At 42.5% G+C, this 17980-nt stretch overlaps 1 protein-coding gene across 1 annotated transcript in view; it reads left to right on the top strand.

The window, feature by feature from the left end:
* Positions 1–17980, top strand: part of LOC307148400 (ryanodine receptor 3) — a 176833-nt gene that overhangs the window by 77453 nt on the left and 81400 nt on the right. The window contains exons 39-43 of the mRNA XM_079853889.1: positions 2527–2629; positions 4861–4995; positions 11289–11562; positions 17492–17606; positions 17679–17811. Of these exons, the coding sequence (XP_079710015.1) occupies positions 2527–2629; positions 4861–4995; positions 11289–11562; positions 17492–17606; positions 17679–17811 (760 nt within the window). The remainder of the gene's footprint in view (positions 1–2526; positions 2630–4860; positions 4996–11288; positions 11563–17491; positions 17607–17678; positions 17812–17980) is intronic.

Below are 17980 nucleotides of genomic sequence, written 5' to 3' on the forward strand. Positions count from 1 at the left end.
TAAATAAAATTTATATAAACAAAAATATTTAAAAAAATACATAAACGTTTTAAAAGTAGGCTAAATTAACTATTAGGCCAACATTCTTATAACTGAACTTTTGCGCAGAGCGCAGGATTAAAATTTAAATGGGCTTGTATCAATTGTTTGAATATTAGCCTACGCTATATTTAATTTACACTTTGTTACAAGTTACCATATTCAATTTGCTAACCTTTTGCTTTCTTCCCAGCGTGTTCACATACACTGCATGTTTTTTCGAGAGATGTGTCTTTTTAGATTCCAAAATGAACCTTTACTGACTGAAACGATGTCTCCACAATCACATTCGTTTTCTTCTACCACATTATAGTTAGTTTTATATTATAGTAGGCTACACCTGTATGACTTCTTATTTTCCTTTTTGAAGTAGCCTACTTTTTTAACTCCATTATTGAGCCGAATTTTGACTGAAAATAGAATCCATCTTGCAGTCATCAACAGTAGACGAGTCAGGCTTGACTGAGCATGCTTCAGAATCGTGGTGTGCGCGGAGCGAAATTGGAGCGGGAAACAGGGCGACGCTCCGTCCTTTTAAAAATGCCGCTCTGAGCTCTGTCCAAGATCCGCTCGCTCCCGCTCCACTCCGCTCACATGCTCTAGGCCTACACTTTACTGGCTGAATAACCATGACACACGAGCTCAGTCTGCAGGTAGAGATGGAGGCGGCAAGAGAAAAGGTGAAGACTGGGGAGTGGAAGCTACTTTTAAAAAATGCGGGTCAGGAAGCGGGTCGGGTACAATATTTTCTTCTTTTTTTTTGCGGTCCGAGTTGCGGGCGGGTTAGTTGAAAACGTCGGTCGGGTGCGGGTTGTTTATACATTGACCCGCGCATCACTGGTGTGAGATGCCCTCTGGTGTTCAGATGGATATATTGTGTGTGTGTGAGACGCCCTCTGGTGTTCAGATGGATATGTTGTGTGTGTGTGTGTGAGACGCCCTCTGGTGTTCAGATGGATATGTTGTGTCTGTGTGTGTGTGTGTGTGTGTGTGTTAGAGATGCGCGGTTGGCGGTTATAGCCGCGGACTCCGCGGATAAACCGCGGATCGGGCGGATGACGTGATGAAAAATAATATTTTAATTAAATTCGGGCGGGTGGCGGGCGGTTGAACCAATCAAATCAAAAATATATGTATACATTGTTAGATGTTGTTATCTGACTATACCTACATCCAAAAAAATCGCTTTTGGAATTTTTTGCAAAGCACACTTTGAAATAGTCAAATTTTCTCGCCTATGCAGAGTCTATGCAGACTGCTTGTTATTATCAGATGGTAACACCAGCGAAGGAGGTACGTGACAAACTCAAAAAAGGAGAATTAAAAACAAAGGAAATAGAAGGTTATCCATACATTTTTTTTTTTTTTACCAAAACGCTATAAATCCATACATTTTTTCCAAAAATTGATGGTTTGTCTTTTTTAAAAAGTCTTTTGTCATTTATTTTTCGTGTTTGCATTTATGAGGAAAAAACAATGTTACGTGACAGTTCTCCATTTGCGACCGCTCTGAGCAACATTCAAACTTTCACAGAGACCTCAAACAGAAAGCACAAAGCCCTTCTTTAAAGCGAATTTCGTTTGGTATTAATTGTATCTTAATTTTAATCCATGTTTCATTAACTAACCATGTCCTGGATTTAATAATTAAAAAGTAAATAGGCTATCTTGATTGTATAGGCTATTTTTTCATTATAAGTGTAAAATATTAGGCTGTGTATACCGACATGGATCAATTATTCATATTAGATTTCATCTGTCTTTTGTAGGCATAAGCCTAGCTGGCGCACCAACGAAAAAGCCTAAATGATGTGCCAAAATGCGTTTTCTATTAGGCTACAATGAAAATAATGTACAGTAGCCTATCAGATAAGGTCAGTTTTGCCGAAACACGTTTAATTTAGGCTATTTATTTATTTATTTATTTAAATTTTATTTATTTTTGTCCCTGTGCGCCGATCGGAGACGGAGACGGAGTTCACTGCTGATATTCTGAAGTAAGAGCTTTCTAGTCTCGCGGCTGTCATCAGCAGCGCCTTGCATCTCCCAATCAGCGGATGGTGGGCGGTTGCGGTTTTGAAAATTGGTCAAAAACGTTGGTGCGGATGGATGGCGGACGGATGATGAGTTTTGTGATGCGGTTGCGGATGAAATAATAGCCCATCCGCGCATCTCTAGTGTGTGTGTGTGTGTGTGAGAGAGACGCCCTCTGGTGTTCAGATGGAGCATTTACCACCGATCAGCCGTACTTCACTGACAAGCTGCACATAAAATAATCTCAGCCTTTGCCAGATCGCGTGTGGTCTCATTGATTAGTCGTGCGGCTCTAATCGCTGCTGATCATAACATTAATCAAGAATAATTCTGTGCATTTGATCTGAAAACAGAGTCACACTATTAATCGTTCAGGTCTTCGCTGCAGTTTCAGGATGATTGGATCCGTTTACAGTCTTCGGCAGGATCACGTTACATCACGGTTTCTTTCAGATTAACATGCTGTTGAACTTCAACATGGGTGAAGACTGTCCCTGTCCCGAGGACATCCAGGAGGAGCTGTACGACTTCCACGGAGAACTGCGACTGCACTGTGGTGAGTTACTCAACACTTTTTATACAAATATAATCATATTGCATAGTTGTGCTAGGAGTCAATTTCTTTATTTCATAACGCAGTGAAACAACAAAAAAAATCCCAATTTGTGCAGCATCATTTTTGATGTCAAACAAAGAAATCATGAACACGTGCAAAAAAGAGAGAAAACCAATGAAATATTAATAACTGATTATGTTTGCTTTTTTCTTTCAGCTTTTTGTTTCTCTATGCAATATTTTTGCATAGTAAAATTAAACCTGTAGTTGCAGTTTTTGCCTAATAATTTTGTCAGATAAATGCGTTAACCAAGTTTAGTGTTTTCTTCTTCCCTCATTTTAAATATTTAAAATATATAAATATTTTCCTCATATTTTGATGGTTTATCTGAACTTCTAGTGTTAAAATTAAAATAATGACATATTCCCCTGGTTTCACAGACAGGGCTTAAGACTAGTCCTAGACTAAAATGTAAGTCTGAGCTGTTTCCACTGAAATAAACTTGCACTGACTGATCTTAAAAATATATCAGTGCCTTTTTAGTTTTAAGATGCACATCGGGTAATGTTTTTTTATAAGCATGTTTATAAAAATTACTTAAATGTCCTAATTGATCTATGGTCTAATCCTGGCTTAGTCTAAGCCCTGTCTGTGAAACCGGGCCTAGATGTTTTAGAAGCTGAATGTTCAGTGACACTTTACATTTGTAAAATGAAGTAACAATGAACAATACCTGTACTTATTAATCTTAGTCCATGTTAATTTCAACATTTTACTAATGCATTATTAAAATCAAAAGTTGCATTTTTAAATATTATTTAATGGATCTGAGCTGACATTAATTCTGAACAGTTGTAGTTTTATTAGCTAACGTTAACAGATTAATAAACACTGAAACAAGTGTATTGCTCATTGTTAGTTAACACATTGGGCCCTATTTTAACGATCTGAAACGCAAGTAACTTTGTGGGCGGGTCTCGGGCGATGTTGCTATTATACCGGCGGGATAAATGACTCTTGCGCCGAAGCAAATCTAAAATGTGTTGGTCTGAAGTCGCTTCATTACTCATAGGTGTGGTTTGGGCGTAACGTGGAATAAACCAATCAGAGCGTCATCTCACATTCCCTTTAAGAGCAGGCGCGCTTGTTCCATGGCGGATTGCTATTATAACGGCGGGTTTGCCAGGAGCGGTTCACAGCCGAGGAGACCGGCGTTCTCGTCAGGGCCGTAAAACACAGAGAAGTGACATTGGGGATGGAGAAACACACCCAGATTAGCTTCGGTTAAACAGGCGTATGATAATTTGGGTAAATGTGTAAGCTAGATTTATGCCTATTCTTTCACATCTTCATGGACACCACAATGATTTCCCTCGTGTGGAATATTGTTCCTTGTAATAATGTATGGTTTGTAAAAATGTGAACTGCTGCTTTTGTGTAGATGAGAGAAGCAAAGTGTGTGTGTGTTGTGCACACGCTACATTATGGCCAAGCATGCGCCCTTAAAATAGCCTCTGAATAACGGGCCACTGACTTTAGACGAGGTTTCTCCTGGTCAGTGGCGGAATTGTTTTCCGAAACTGCAAAATAGCACCAGGGAACGTTTGCGCCGGAACACGCCTCCTCTTTTCCCTGAACCGCCCCCGGGAGCGCAAATTCATTCCCTAATTTACCGACGTGTGTCTGTGGAGGGAAAAGTCCGCTGTGCGCGGGTGAGAAACAGGAATGACACATGCAGCGGTGTACAAAGTCAATTGCACTGGGTGCGAGATAGGGCCCTTTGTCTAACTAATTCCACATTATTTTAAAGTTTTACTGAATGTTCTTCTTCTGTACATTTACAGCTCTAGAAATCACAATTTTAAAACAAGGCTTCTTCATTTATCCATGTTTTTCAGCACCATTTGAGTCCAGTTCAAAAACTTTTTTTTATGCTAATTTTGGGATGCACATAAATTCTAATAATGCGTTATTCGCAAATGTTTTATGCCGTATTCCAATTTTGCACATAAGTTAGGTTCTCAGCTTTGGACGTAAACACAGCTAGTGATGTTGAGCTTCACTGCAGACGTGACTGAAGGAGATTCAGGGTTCAGATTTTAAATAATGAATGAGCTCTGGTTTGTGGGGAGCTTCAGATGTCATGATTCCAGTGAAATGAGGCAGTGATGTCACTGGGGGTAAAGTGTGTCGGTCGGGAGAATGAATGTCCTTCGTCTGTGTCTCTGCAGGGATTCCAGTGGAAGAGGATGAGGAGCATCAGGACACGTCTATTAAAGGTCGTCTACTCGCCCTGATCTATAAGATCAAAGGTCATCCGCAGAAATCTGAAGCTGAACCCACAGAGAAAGAGCAAACCGCTCCCTGTAAGCAGAACTGAGACCTCTGGGTCACTGCGCCCTCTCTGTGTTCTAGAGGATCGCTACAGTAGCAGTCATGCACTTCAGATTTTATTTTATTTTATTTTATTTTATTTTATTTTATTTTATTTTATTTTATTTTATTTTATTTTATTTTATTTTGTTTTGTTTTGTTTTGCCTGGACATGTTTTAGTGAGATTAATTTATACGGTTCAAGGTTTTATCCGTGAGAGTTGCTCTTCTACTGGATGCTGACTTTGCTGATTGAAGCATTTTTTCCCTTATAGTAAACATTTATCACATCTTTATACACACACACACACACACACACACACACACACATTATATACTTTATTTGATCCCACATTACAAGTCAAATTTCATTAGGAATCAAATTTTTTAAATAATCCAACAGATTAAAACAAATCAGCACATTGTTATGGATTAAACCTGTTCTAAGGGTACAGGAAACATCGCCTCTTCCATACAAACATGCTCCCTATAGTTGCTGAGATTGAACAGTACTTTGCCAAGTGTTTGGCCCTTGTTTTAGAAATCCCCCCAATGCAAAGTCCTCGGATCGCCAGCCTGTGTACATGACCTAGACTACCAAACACCAGTACAATAAGCTGGCATTTGTACCCAAAGTTCTCAATGATCGATACCAATGACTGATATTTTAGAATCTTAGAGCAGTAAGAATCCTCCATAAACAAGTCAAATGCACATGAAACTTCAAATAGTGTAACTTTTTTTCCATTCTGAGAGATTTTAACAATATCGGGTGTATTAGCAATTCCTGAAAAAGTGTTTGCGGGTGAGTTAAACCATTCAGACTGTACAGTAGTGTGTTTAAAGATCTGCTCATCACCCACACAGGGGACCTGAGCAGCAATGAGGTCCACAAGTCTGTCATGTCTGGCAATATATAGTCCTTTAAGTGATGAACAACTGTTCATGATGTGGGCCACTGACTCCAGGTGTTGAGGGGGGGCATGCAGCATGCAGAGGGGCGAATGGGTGGAAGGAAACCACACTGATAAGTTGTATTTTGTAGGAAGAACCTGCAGACGTGCTTTTACGCAGAAGGTGAGGATCTCATCACTGATGGTGGCATTGCTGTAGATGGTGTGTGACACAGAGTGGTCCGCGCAGGGCAGTTTTGCTAACTTTCCCTGGAGTTTCAGACTGGACCAGTACTCCATATTTTGAGCTCTTTGAATAGACAAAAGAGTCTGCCTTGATGTTCTGGGCTGGAGCAGGAGAACAGTGTTGTTATGGTGCAGTCTGGCTTCCACGATGACAGATGAGTCCTCTACGACTGCATCAGAGACCTCTACAGGTCGACATTGAGAGGTCCACTTCAGGTTAGTGCCTGTCCTCCAGCATAAGTCATTTAAGTCTGGCCAGTCTGATGACACACCAAATCCCTGTGCCCGTCCATCCAGCTTTCCATTTGTCTTTCTTTTAAAGCCCAGGAAGCTGTCTTCTCCGCCGCATGCGTGCAGCACCTTCCGTTTTTTAAAGTCCAGCAATAAAGATGCCCTGGCCATCTGCCTCACGCTGACATCATCACAGTTCAGCATGTTGGTGAGGTGGGACTGTCTTGTGGCGGTGTACTCCCACATGCAGTGTGGAACTCCAAGCCCCCCGTCCTGTCTTTTCTGAAAAATTAAACATCTTGTAGAATGTGTGTTGAGACAAAGCCATTTCCTAATCACGCTTACGGTTTTGTTGTCCATTTCACGCAATACTTTTTGCGGAATATGGACATTTGCAAAAAGATGTTGAATCTTAGAAAATGCTATGTCTCTTATTGCTTGCACTTTTAGAGTAACAGGAAGAGGTGAAGCGTCAATGAGATCCAGTCTGGACATAAACTGATGTGCCATGTCAGTCACTTGCAGACTCCACTCTCCGGCGATGTTAAACTTGTGACCCAGATAGCTATAGGTCTCGTGTCTAGTGTACACTCTGAGTGGCTGGTCTAAGATGGTAAAGGAGGGGGGTTGGTCTGCCCTGGATCTATACCAACGGTTGCCACCGCTCCTCCTCTCATAGAAAACTGCACATTTACTGTGCTTTACTTGTAAGCCAGACCATGTCAGGAATCTATCAGTGCATGACAACATGTTTTTAATCACGCCTTCATCTCGGGATGCAATGACCACATCATCAGCATAGCCCTGGACTGGGTTCGGTGACAGGACGTGGGGCGGGGCATGTGCACAGAGCCATTTTAGCCACTGATTTATTGCAATGATAAAGTTCACAGCACTCCATGGACAACCAGTTTTGATTCCGACCTCCAGTGGTATTGGTCTGGTGAGGTCTTTTCCACAGATCACTTGTACGTAGGAATCACAATATACATCTTTTATTATGTCCACAAAGATCTTAGGGAGCTGTATGTCTTCCAATGCATCAATCATGACTCTATGAGGCAATGTGCCAAAGGCATCTCTGAAGTCAAGGAAGGCAATGTACAGCTTAGCAGATTCATGCTTAAAATCGTCAATGGCAGTTTTTAAGCAAAAAACATGTTCATTCATGCCTTGTCGCTCAATATAAGCTTTTTGTTTGTTAGACAGAATTCCAGCATCAACCAGCCAAGGTAATATTCTTGAAAGCAGACACTTCATAAAGACTTTGTATACAGATGGCAATAGAGAGATGTCCCTCCATGTTGAGGGATCTTCTGGTACATTGTCTTTCTTCGGTATTCTATGAATGAGTGCTCCCTTCCATGAACTAGGGACTTTGCCATTAATCAAACAGGTGTTAAATATGCTTTTCAATATGTAGCAAGATGTTTGCTTTGTGGCTTTAAGATTCTCGTAGGTAACCCCATCTGAACCACTAGCTTTGTTATTGGGCAGATCTAAAATTACTTTCTCAATCTCTTCTATTGTAAACGCCGATGTCGGTGGCGGCGACTCAGTCATTATATTGTCTAAGTCATCATTCCACGGCGGTAATTCAAGCGCGATAGTAGTTGGATCAGACTGACATTTTTTCCGATAATAGCTGTACACTCGCTCGGTGTTACCAGTATCTAACGGTGGTGTGGGAAACATGCAGTCATTTAGGATAATGTCAATCGCCTTTGCTCTACGGTGCTGCCATAGATAGGTTAGTTTGTTTTTTCCTACCTTTTGAGGGTTTCTCTGGTGCTGTTGTCTGGCAGACGCAATAGCTGGTTGTATCACCTCGCGCACGTACCGCAGTTGTTTTTCGATCCAATCGGCCGGGTTTGCAACAGGGTTTGATTTGGATCGCGCATAATCATCAAGTGGTAAAGTCCTTAAAATCCGCACTACATACTTGAGTAACGGTAGTCCAAGTTGTCCTCCATCTGTGCGTTTTGTGGAAAATATTCCGGTTTTGAAGAAGGCCCCATTGAGAACTGTAAACAACTTTGACCACTTCCTGAAATCTCCGGTGAGTACAAAGTTTTGTTTTTCTTGTAAACACTTTGTATCCAGGCCTTTCCTAAATTGTCTTTCGTGATACTGGAAATGTATCCATTCATTTTCTGTCAGCAATCGTTCATAATCCGTGAACTCAGTAGATAAAATGTTGCAGGCCGACGGTAGATGTTCTGGGGTAGAATCCAGGACTTGCCGGCGGTGTTTGTAAATTTTACCGCTCTGTATCGCCTGTTTAAAGGCTAGTTTGATGGATGTTATCAAACACATAACAATGAGTGCTGTGCGTAAAATCATGTCAGAAAATTCTCTACATTTACGACGGCAGTTACGACGGGTGCTGTTGCTGTCTGCGTGGCTCACCGGAAACACACACACACACACACATTCAATCCCATTTGGTGTGTGTCTCCTGAGCTCAGCGTTTTGTGACGTCTCAGCGGGATCGTTCTTCAGTGCTGCCTCTGATTGGCTGCCCTATAAAACACTTCTTCACCTCTGATTGGCTGGTCTATAAAACACCTCTTCACCTCTGATTGGCTGCCCTATAAAACACTTCTTCACCTCTGATTGGCTGCCCTGTAAAACACTTCTTCACCTCTGATTGGCTGCCCTATAAAACACTTCTTTACCTCTGATTGGCTGCCCTATAAAACACCTCTTCACCTCTGATTGGCTGCCCTATAAAACACTTCTTCACCTCTGATTGGCTGCCCCATAAAACACCTCTTCACCTCTGATTGGCTGCCCTATAAAACACCTCTTCACCTCTGATTGGCTGCCCTATAAAACACCTCTTCACCTCTGATTGGCTGCCCTATAAAACACTTCTTCACCTCTGATTGGCTGCCCTATAAAACACCTCTTCACCTCTGATTGGCTGCCCTATAAAACACTTCTTCACCTCTGATTGGCTGCCCTATAAAACACCTCTTCACCTCTGATTGGCTGCCCTATAAAACACCTCTTCACCTCTGATTGGCTGCTCTATAAAACACCTCTTCACCTCTGATTGGCTGCCCTATAAAACACTTCTTCACCTCTGATTGGCTGCCCTATAAAACACCTCTTCACCTCTGATTGGCTGCCCTATAAAACACTTCTTTACCTCTGATTGGCTGCCCTATAAAACACCTCTTCACCTCTGATTGGCTGCCCTATAAAACATTTCTTCACCTCTGATTGGCTGCCCTATAAAACACTTCTTCACCTCTGATTGGCTGCCCTATAAAACACCTCTTCACCTCTGATTGGCTTCCCTATAAAACACTTCTTTACCTCTGATTGGCTGCCCTATAAAATACCTCTTCACCTCTGATTGGCTGCCCTATAAAACACTTCTTCACCTCTGATTGGCTGCCCTATAAAACACTTCTTCACCTCTGATTGGCTGCCCTATAAAACACTTCTTCACCTCTGATTGGCTGCCCTATAAAACACTTCTTCACCTCTGACAGACAGAGCAGTCGAATGAGTGATTGACAGATGACCTCAGCACATGTTTTTTCCCATCAGTCACTTTCCTTTAAGGCCCATCACAGTCTTTCTAATGGTGTCTGAGAATGAACTCAATCTGACAGTCTGGAGGGGTTTCCGGCTCTTCCAGCTTCCCTCCGCTCGCATTAAACCAGCACTGAGAGGATTTTTTTGTTTTGTTTTATTTTATTTATTTTACTTTTATATTTCATTTTTTTAATACAATTTTATTAAATATCATTACATTTTATTCAATTTTATTTTAATTTAATTCATTTTTGTATTTTTATTGAACCAATTAGCTACTTTATGTGGGAATCATTGGAACAAAACACATTTAAAGATCGACACTTAACTCTTTAAATAATAATAACCAACTCCAATTAAATTTTTTCTTTAGTTTCTCATTTGCTTTGTTCAAACCTGATCTTATAACTTAAACAATGAAACTAAAATATCTGTTCCTGGAACTGTGTCGTGGGCTCTTTAACGGGACACATGTGCCTGGTTTAGCGTCACAGGCTCTTGATACGGGGTAGATCGAGGATAGAGCGACTCTAGATCGCGCTCACTGACGGGCGCTGGCTTTATTGTTTTTCACGAATGCCAGGGATGAGAACGCTACTCCATCTTTGCCCTCTCCTGTCAGTCTCTGTGAAATATAAAGTTGAGCGCGCACCAGTACAGAGGGCGGAGCGGAGCTTTAAATACATGTGAAATAGCCTTTATCATTGTTGTCTCGCTTATTTATATTCCTGTGGACATGCTCATATGTTGGTGTTTTGATATATTTTTTAAAATATGAGACCATGGACCACAAAACCAGTCACATGGGTCAATTTTATGAAATTGAGATTTATACATCATATAAAGCTGAATAAATAAGCTTTCCATTGATGTGTGGTTTGTTAGGATAGGACAATATTTGTCTGAGATACAACTATTGTAAATCTGGAATCTGAGGGAGCAAAAAAATCTAAACATTGAGAAAATCTCCTTTAAAGTTGTTCATTTATGTTGGCGATTGTGCTGCATTCACTCACAGAAATACATGTTTTATATATTTACAGTAGGAAATTTACTAAATATCTTCATGGAACATGATCTTTACTGAATATCCTCATGATTTTTGACATAAAAGAAAAATCTATAATTTTGACCCATACAATGAATTGTTAGATATTGCCACAAATAAACCCGTGCGACTCGAGACTGGTGACGTGATCCAGGGTCAAAAAGTTATTATATGGTAGGATAGTTATTTTAGGCTGTTAAAGTTGGAAAAAAGCAGAGTCTGCGGGACCCACTGTGGGAACTACTGGTATAAACGCTTCTTGTGATCCTCTGGTGTGTTCTCATGTGCATCTCTTCTTGTGTGGTGTGTGTGTGTGAAGCGAACCTGAAGGAGCTGATCTCGCAGACGATGGTGAGCTGGGCTCAGGAGACACACATCCAGGACCCGGAGCTGGTGCGCGTGATGTTCAGTCTGCTGAGACGCCAGTACGACAGCATCGGGGAGCTTCTCAGAGCCATGAGGAAGACCTACACCATCAGCGCCGCCTCGGTCCACGACACCATCAACCTGCTGGCCTCGCTGGGACAGATCCGCTCGCTGCTCAGCGTTCGCATGGGCAAAGAGGAGGAGCAGCTGATGATCCACGGTCTCGGGTGAGAGTGTGTGTGTGTGTGTGTGTGTGAGAGTGTGCTCAGCGTACGCATGGGGAAGGAGGAGGAGCAGCTGATGATCCACGGCCTCGGGTGTGTGTGTGTGTGTGTGTGTGTGTGTGTGTGTGTGTGCTCGCTCAGTCAGCGTACACATGGGCAAAGAGGAGGAGCAGCTGATGATCCATGGCCTCGGGTGGTGTGTGTGTGTGTGTGTGTGTGTGTGTGTGTGTGTGTGTGTGTGTGTGTGCTAAGCGTACTTTTCTGCCACTGCCACTTGATTATATCCGCTTGCCAGGTCCAGTGTGGAAAACCAACACACTCCACATAACGCATCTAAAGATTCTTCAATTCTAGGCAGTGGATATGAATCTCTTCTTGTTTTAGCATTCAAGTGCCTATAATCCACACATCCGAAGTGATCCATCCTTCTTTACAATCACAATCGGTGACGAATATGGCCTGCAGCTCTCCCTAATTACATTCTGCTCTAAGAGTTGTTTAAGATGAGCTTTAACCTCCTCATATTGAGTATTTTCATATTGTCACTTTGACAAACTGGAGCATCGTCTAACAATGGGATCTGATGTTCAATCAAATCAGTATACCCCAAATCCCCACTTTCTTCAACAAAGAAGGCACAGAGGCATATTTACTCAAAGGGCCCTATCTCGCACCCAGTGCAATTGACTTTGTACACCGCCGCATGTATCATTCCTATTTCTCACCCGACGCACAGCGGACTTTTCCCTCCACAGACGCACCTCAGTAAATTAGGGAATGAACTTGCGCTCCCGGGGGCGGTTCAGCGAAGAGAGGAGGCGTGTTCCTGCGCAAACGTTCCCTGGTGCTATTTTGCAGTTTCAGAAAACAATTCCGCCACTGACCAGGAGAAACCTCGTCTAAAGTCAGCGGCGCGTTATTCAGATGCTATTTTAAGGGCGATGCTTGGCCATAATGTAGCGTGTGCACAACACACACACACTTTGCTTCTCTCATCTAGTTTTCATTTTTAGAAAACCATACATTATTACAAGGAAAAATATTCCACACGAGGGAAATCATTGTTGTGTCCATGAAGATGTGAAAATAGGCATAAATCTAGCTTACACATTTACCCAGATTATCATACGCCTGTTTAACCGAAGCTAATCTGGGTGTGTTTCTCCATCCCCAATGTCACTCTCTGTGTTTTACGGCCCTGACGAGAACGCCGGTCTCCTCGGCTGTGAACCGCTCCTGGCAAATCCGCCGTTATAATAGCAATCCGCCATGGAACAAGCGCGCCTGCTCTTAAAGGGAATGTGAGATGATGCTCTGATTGGTTTATTTCACGTTAATCCCAAACCACACCTATGAGTAATGAAGCGACTTCAGACCAACACATTTTAGATTTGCGTCGGGCGCAAGAGTCATTTATCTCGCCAGTATAATAGCAACAGCGCCCGAGATCCGCCCACAAAGTTACTTGCGTTCCGCGCTTGATACTTGCGATTCAGATCGTTAAAATAGGGCCCAATAACTTCCTGTCCTTCCTCTCCTGTTCCACATTCAACAGAGGACAATTAGAGGTCCTAACTTGTTGAGCGGCTGTTACTCCTGCCTGTGCCACATTACTTTGCTCAATAAAAAACGTACAATTTTGTTCTTCCTGTACTGGGGTGAACTGAATATCGAGATCCGCTCCACTGACCACCACTTCAGCCCTGTGTACAGATGCTAGTCGAACATGTGGGTTCAAAATAACACCACTAGTACCTGCATTCATAAGTGGGACCAGCAATTGTCCTTTTTCTGGGGACACTATTGAAGCTATAACTAAAGGATCTGCTGGTAAACTTCCCTCACTCTCTATCAGAGGCTCTAAAAGCAAAGACTCCTTTGGCATGAGTCTAGTGTACACACTCGCTCTACACACTCGCTGCACAAACCAGTTCACAAAAGATTGATTTTGTGTATCATACAATTGACAGATTTCCAACACCTGTTTCAAAGAAACTGCATCATAGAACTTTTCGAATATTGAGACCCAAATTGTTGCTAAAAAACAGTTTCTTTCGCTCCCTAGTCTCTGGGTCAGATGTGTCCTTCACCACCAACACCCCCTGCTTTGGAAGAATTTGGTCAAGGATATTAATATCAAGCTCTAGATAACCCACACATGGGATATCAAGGCCGTTTGCTGCTTTTAAAGGGATACTTCACCTCTGGAAAGATGAATGTGTATTTAAAATGGGTCATTTATGTAGAAGAAATGTGAAATTATTTTTGAATTTGGAGCTTTCTAGACTGAGAAAAGCCAGAAAATGTATTTTTGGCTCGTGTGTATGAAAGACAACAACTCCCAGAATGCACTTGCTTCGCTGCCCTTGGAGGCCACTCCCAAGCCACGCCTACCGGTTAGAGAGCGCAGTTTAAAACAACAAAGCTAAGCTACTAGTGAGTCTCTGTGACGAGTCTGCCCGGGATTTAGAGATCGCCCAAAATGATTCGGCTTTTGCGTTCTACAGTCGCCATTCATCATGTTTACTGTGGCGAGCAGGACGAGGCTGAGGGAGAACGGGTCGAGCAGGATGAGGCGGAGGGCCGCGGGAGAACGGCGCGAGGCCGGTGGCGTGATTACTGATGAGCGACACCTGTGAGACGCACCGGTCTCGTATCTCTCACGGAGGAGCGGGAATTTTCTTAGCAACGCACATCAACTGATCACTTGTTTAGCGCTCATGTAAACACTACATTCAGATTCACCAATCGGAATGAATTCAGTTAGATTGAAACAAAAGGTGTGCATGTAAACAATGAATGGCGACTGCAGAAAGCAAAAGCCGAATCCAGGACATTTTGGACGATCTCGACGGCCGGACATGTCCGGGAAAAAGAGGATGGTAACCCCTACTACTCAGCTTTCTCCACAGAGCAAGAGCCTGCTAGCTTAGCTTCCAAAGAAAGATGGCTGACACTATGTGTACATTCTGTGAGTGAGATCCCTCTATGGGCGGGTTGAGACTCCTCCTACTGGCTGTAGTCTCTAGCCTCTGGCCAAAAAATCCTCAGATGACGCAAAATGGCGATTTTTGCATCCTCGGAGGATTTTTTCCTGACAAAAAATACATAAATCTCTCGTCTCAGGGCGATATGAGGGAGGAAAGCACGGTAATTCGAAAATACTACAAGTTTTCTACTAATACAAAGCTTAATGCTAAATCCTGAAGTATCCCTTTAACACCAGTCAACCACACTCCTTCAATGCATCTACATTCTTTCCTGCAATATGCATTTAAAAAAAATCAGTACCATGGAACTGTTACCATGGAAACCATAGAGGTTTCCATGGTAACAGTTCCATGGTACTGATTTTTTTTAAATGCATATTGCAGGTAAGAATGTCAATCAAACAATTTATTTGAACACCCCCCATCTTCACAACAGTGACTGGAAATTGGCCCACCAATTGTTTAAACATTTCCGGGCTAGTTCCTGAACCACAGAGCCAGGGTAACCACTCACGTACGGTGTGGCTCTCCACAGCGAGGGGTGTTAGTTTAACGGCCCAGGCCTTTGGGCTTGGGGATTGGATACATCATCCGCAGGGTGTCTCTGCTGCCCCCCCATACTTGCCTGGGGTTCACAATCTCATTACGATAACGCCCAGTATGTCCCACTTTCTGACACTTGAAGCAAATAGGCTGAATCAAAGGAATACAATCTTCGTGACAGTCCCCTCCTGCAAATTGGACATTTCTCCAGTTAAATCACTTAATAATTACTTTTGCTGACTTTTCACCATACCTAACAGCTCTACTAACATTGGATCTGAACTCTGTTCTGCAATCACTGCTTCACTATCTATCGAACTGAAGTTCTCAGACCCGAATGATGTATCCGAAACCCTCGCCCCATCACCAGCCCACTCAACCGCTCTGGTTTCTGTCTAATCATTCTCTGCAGAGTTCCTTACTTCTCATATTCTCTGCAAACTGATCCCAAAGCATGACATCTTCTTCACACACACCCCTTGGATTACAACTTTTTAGTTCTTTTAACAAAGCCGTTAATGCATGTGAGAACTCAATTGCGACTCCGAACCACAAAACCAGTCACAAGGGTCAATTTTTTTAAATTGAGATTTTTACATCATCTGGAAGCTGAATACATAAGCTTTCCATTCATGTATGGTTTGTTAGTTGTTGTTGGAGATACAACTATTTGAAAATCTGGAATCTGAGGGTGCAAAAAAAACAAAATATTGAGAAAATCTCCTTTAAACTTGTCCATTTTTGTTTGCGATATTGCTGCATCCACTCACAGAAATACATTTTTTATATATTTACGGTAGGAAATTTTCATGGAACATGATCTTTACTGAATATCCTAATGATTTTTGGCATACATTTTTTTTTTTATAATTTTGACCCATACAATGTATTGTTGGCTATTGCCACAAATAAACCCGTGCGACTTCTGAATGGTTTTGTGATTAGGATCACAATTAGCATTTCAGTTTTCCCTGGTTGCCTTTTAAAAAACTGTCTCTGCAATCCAGTAAATGATTGAGCACTTCCAAATACTTCAAGCAGAGCTTCAGAAATTCCCTCTGGAACGTGTTTCCTTAGATCTATAACTCTTGTTCAGCCTCACCATCTTAAGTGTTCCCATATGTAATCAACTGCCTAGTCTGGAGTAAATCTACGGGCCTTTAACACTCTTTTCAGGTCCTCAATCCAATCACTCAGAGGTACACTTGAAGATTTACCTGTGTACACTTTATATCTCTTCTCTCTTGGTACTTAAACCACCTCTACTGTTGTTGTGTTTCGTTCTTGCCACACAGTCCCAGTGTCCATCACAGCACTCCTTGACAGTTCCTCATTCTCAATAGCCAGTCCATCCATCTCTTCCTTCTCCTTTGCTTGTCTCCTCTTTAGGCCTGCCTCCATTATGATCCTCTGTGACACTGATCTACCGAAGTCCTTAGCCCTTATCTGCCGATTGTGTCCGTCTTCACCACGGATTTGATTTAATTTGTCCCAAAAACCGCCCCAAAAAAACACAACAACAGAAGAAAAAAAAAGTACCCCTAAATTAGATCCCATCCTCGTCGCCAAAACTCTGTTGTGTGGGTGCTTACACTGACCACAAGGTACTAAATTAGCTTAATAAATACTCCTTTTATTGACAAAAATTCTTAAAAATCGGTTTTAAACATCCACCCTCACTCAGGAATGGCATGATAAACATAACAAATCCTTTAAAGAAAGAAAATGGGATCTGGTGCTCGGGAGCGCTTGCAAACGCATGAGATTGGTGCATCACTTAAATCAGTCTGTGCTTTTCTCCCTTAAGTCTCTGCATAGTTCCTCTACCACCACTTAACCAGAGCTCAATGCCACATATACAAGAGGGATGGGAGAAAAGATTCTCTCTCCAACGATTCTGGATAAATTCTGAGCTCAGTTTTTAAAACACAGATGAGTGAGGACGCTGCGTGTGCATTCTGCACCGGCAGGAACAAAGCTCTCAAAATGCAACCATTGGTCGCAGTCTGGAACCATGTGACGTAATAGGTGGGTGTGGCTCTGAGGCTCCGCCTTCTTTCTGATGTAAATCTTCTCCGGTTCATTTCTCCTGTTCAGTCTGTCGAGGTCAGACGCCAGTAAAAACATGAACACTCTGGAGAGACGCTTTATAGTAGAAACTGAAGTAATTCTAATTGAAATCTACTGTATATCTAAGTGTGGACGGCGTCAGGATGTTTGCTAACAGTGAATCGCTGCTAATGCTTCAAATTTCTTTTTACCCCTAATTATATCAGAGTATATCAGGGCCTTAAACTGGTGTTGAAACTGAAATGATTCAGAGAACACAAGATGAATGTGTTTTGGCATGAAGCTCACCCATCGTCATGCGTGTTTAATGTGTGTGTTGTGTGTCTTAGTGACATCATGAATAATAAGGTGTTCTACCAGCACCCCAACCTGATGCGAGTGCTGGGAATGCATGAGACCGTGATGGAGGTGATGGTGAACGTGCTGGGAGGAGGGAAGTCTCAGGTGTGTGAGAGACACAAACATCAGTGCAGAGCTGGTCTTGGTTTCCAGCGCTAATGTGTCCTTGTGTGACAGGAGATCGCCTTCCCCAAGATGGTGGCGAGTTGCTGTCGGTTCCTGTGTTACTTCTGTCGCATCAGCCGTCAGAACCAGAAGGCCATGTTTGACCACCTGAGCTACCTGTTGGAGAACAGCAGCGTGGGGTTGGGTGAGTGTGTGTGTGTCAGTGTGTGTGTGTGTGTGTGTGTGAGAGATTGTGTGAGAGTGTGTGAGAGAGAGTGTGTGAGAGTGTGTGCACTGTGGGTCCACCTGAGCTACCTGTTGGAGAACAGCAGCGTGGGGTTGGGTGAGTGTGTGTGTGTCAGTGTGTGTGTGTG

This window comes from Squalius cephalus, assembly GCF_949319135.1.
Source record: "Squalius cephalus genome assembly, chromosome: 20".
NCBI lineage: Eukaryota > Metazoa > Chordata > Actinopteri > Cypriniformes > Leuciscidae > Squalius > Squalius cephalus.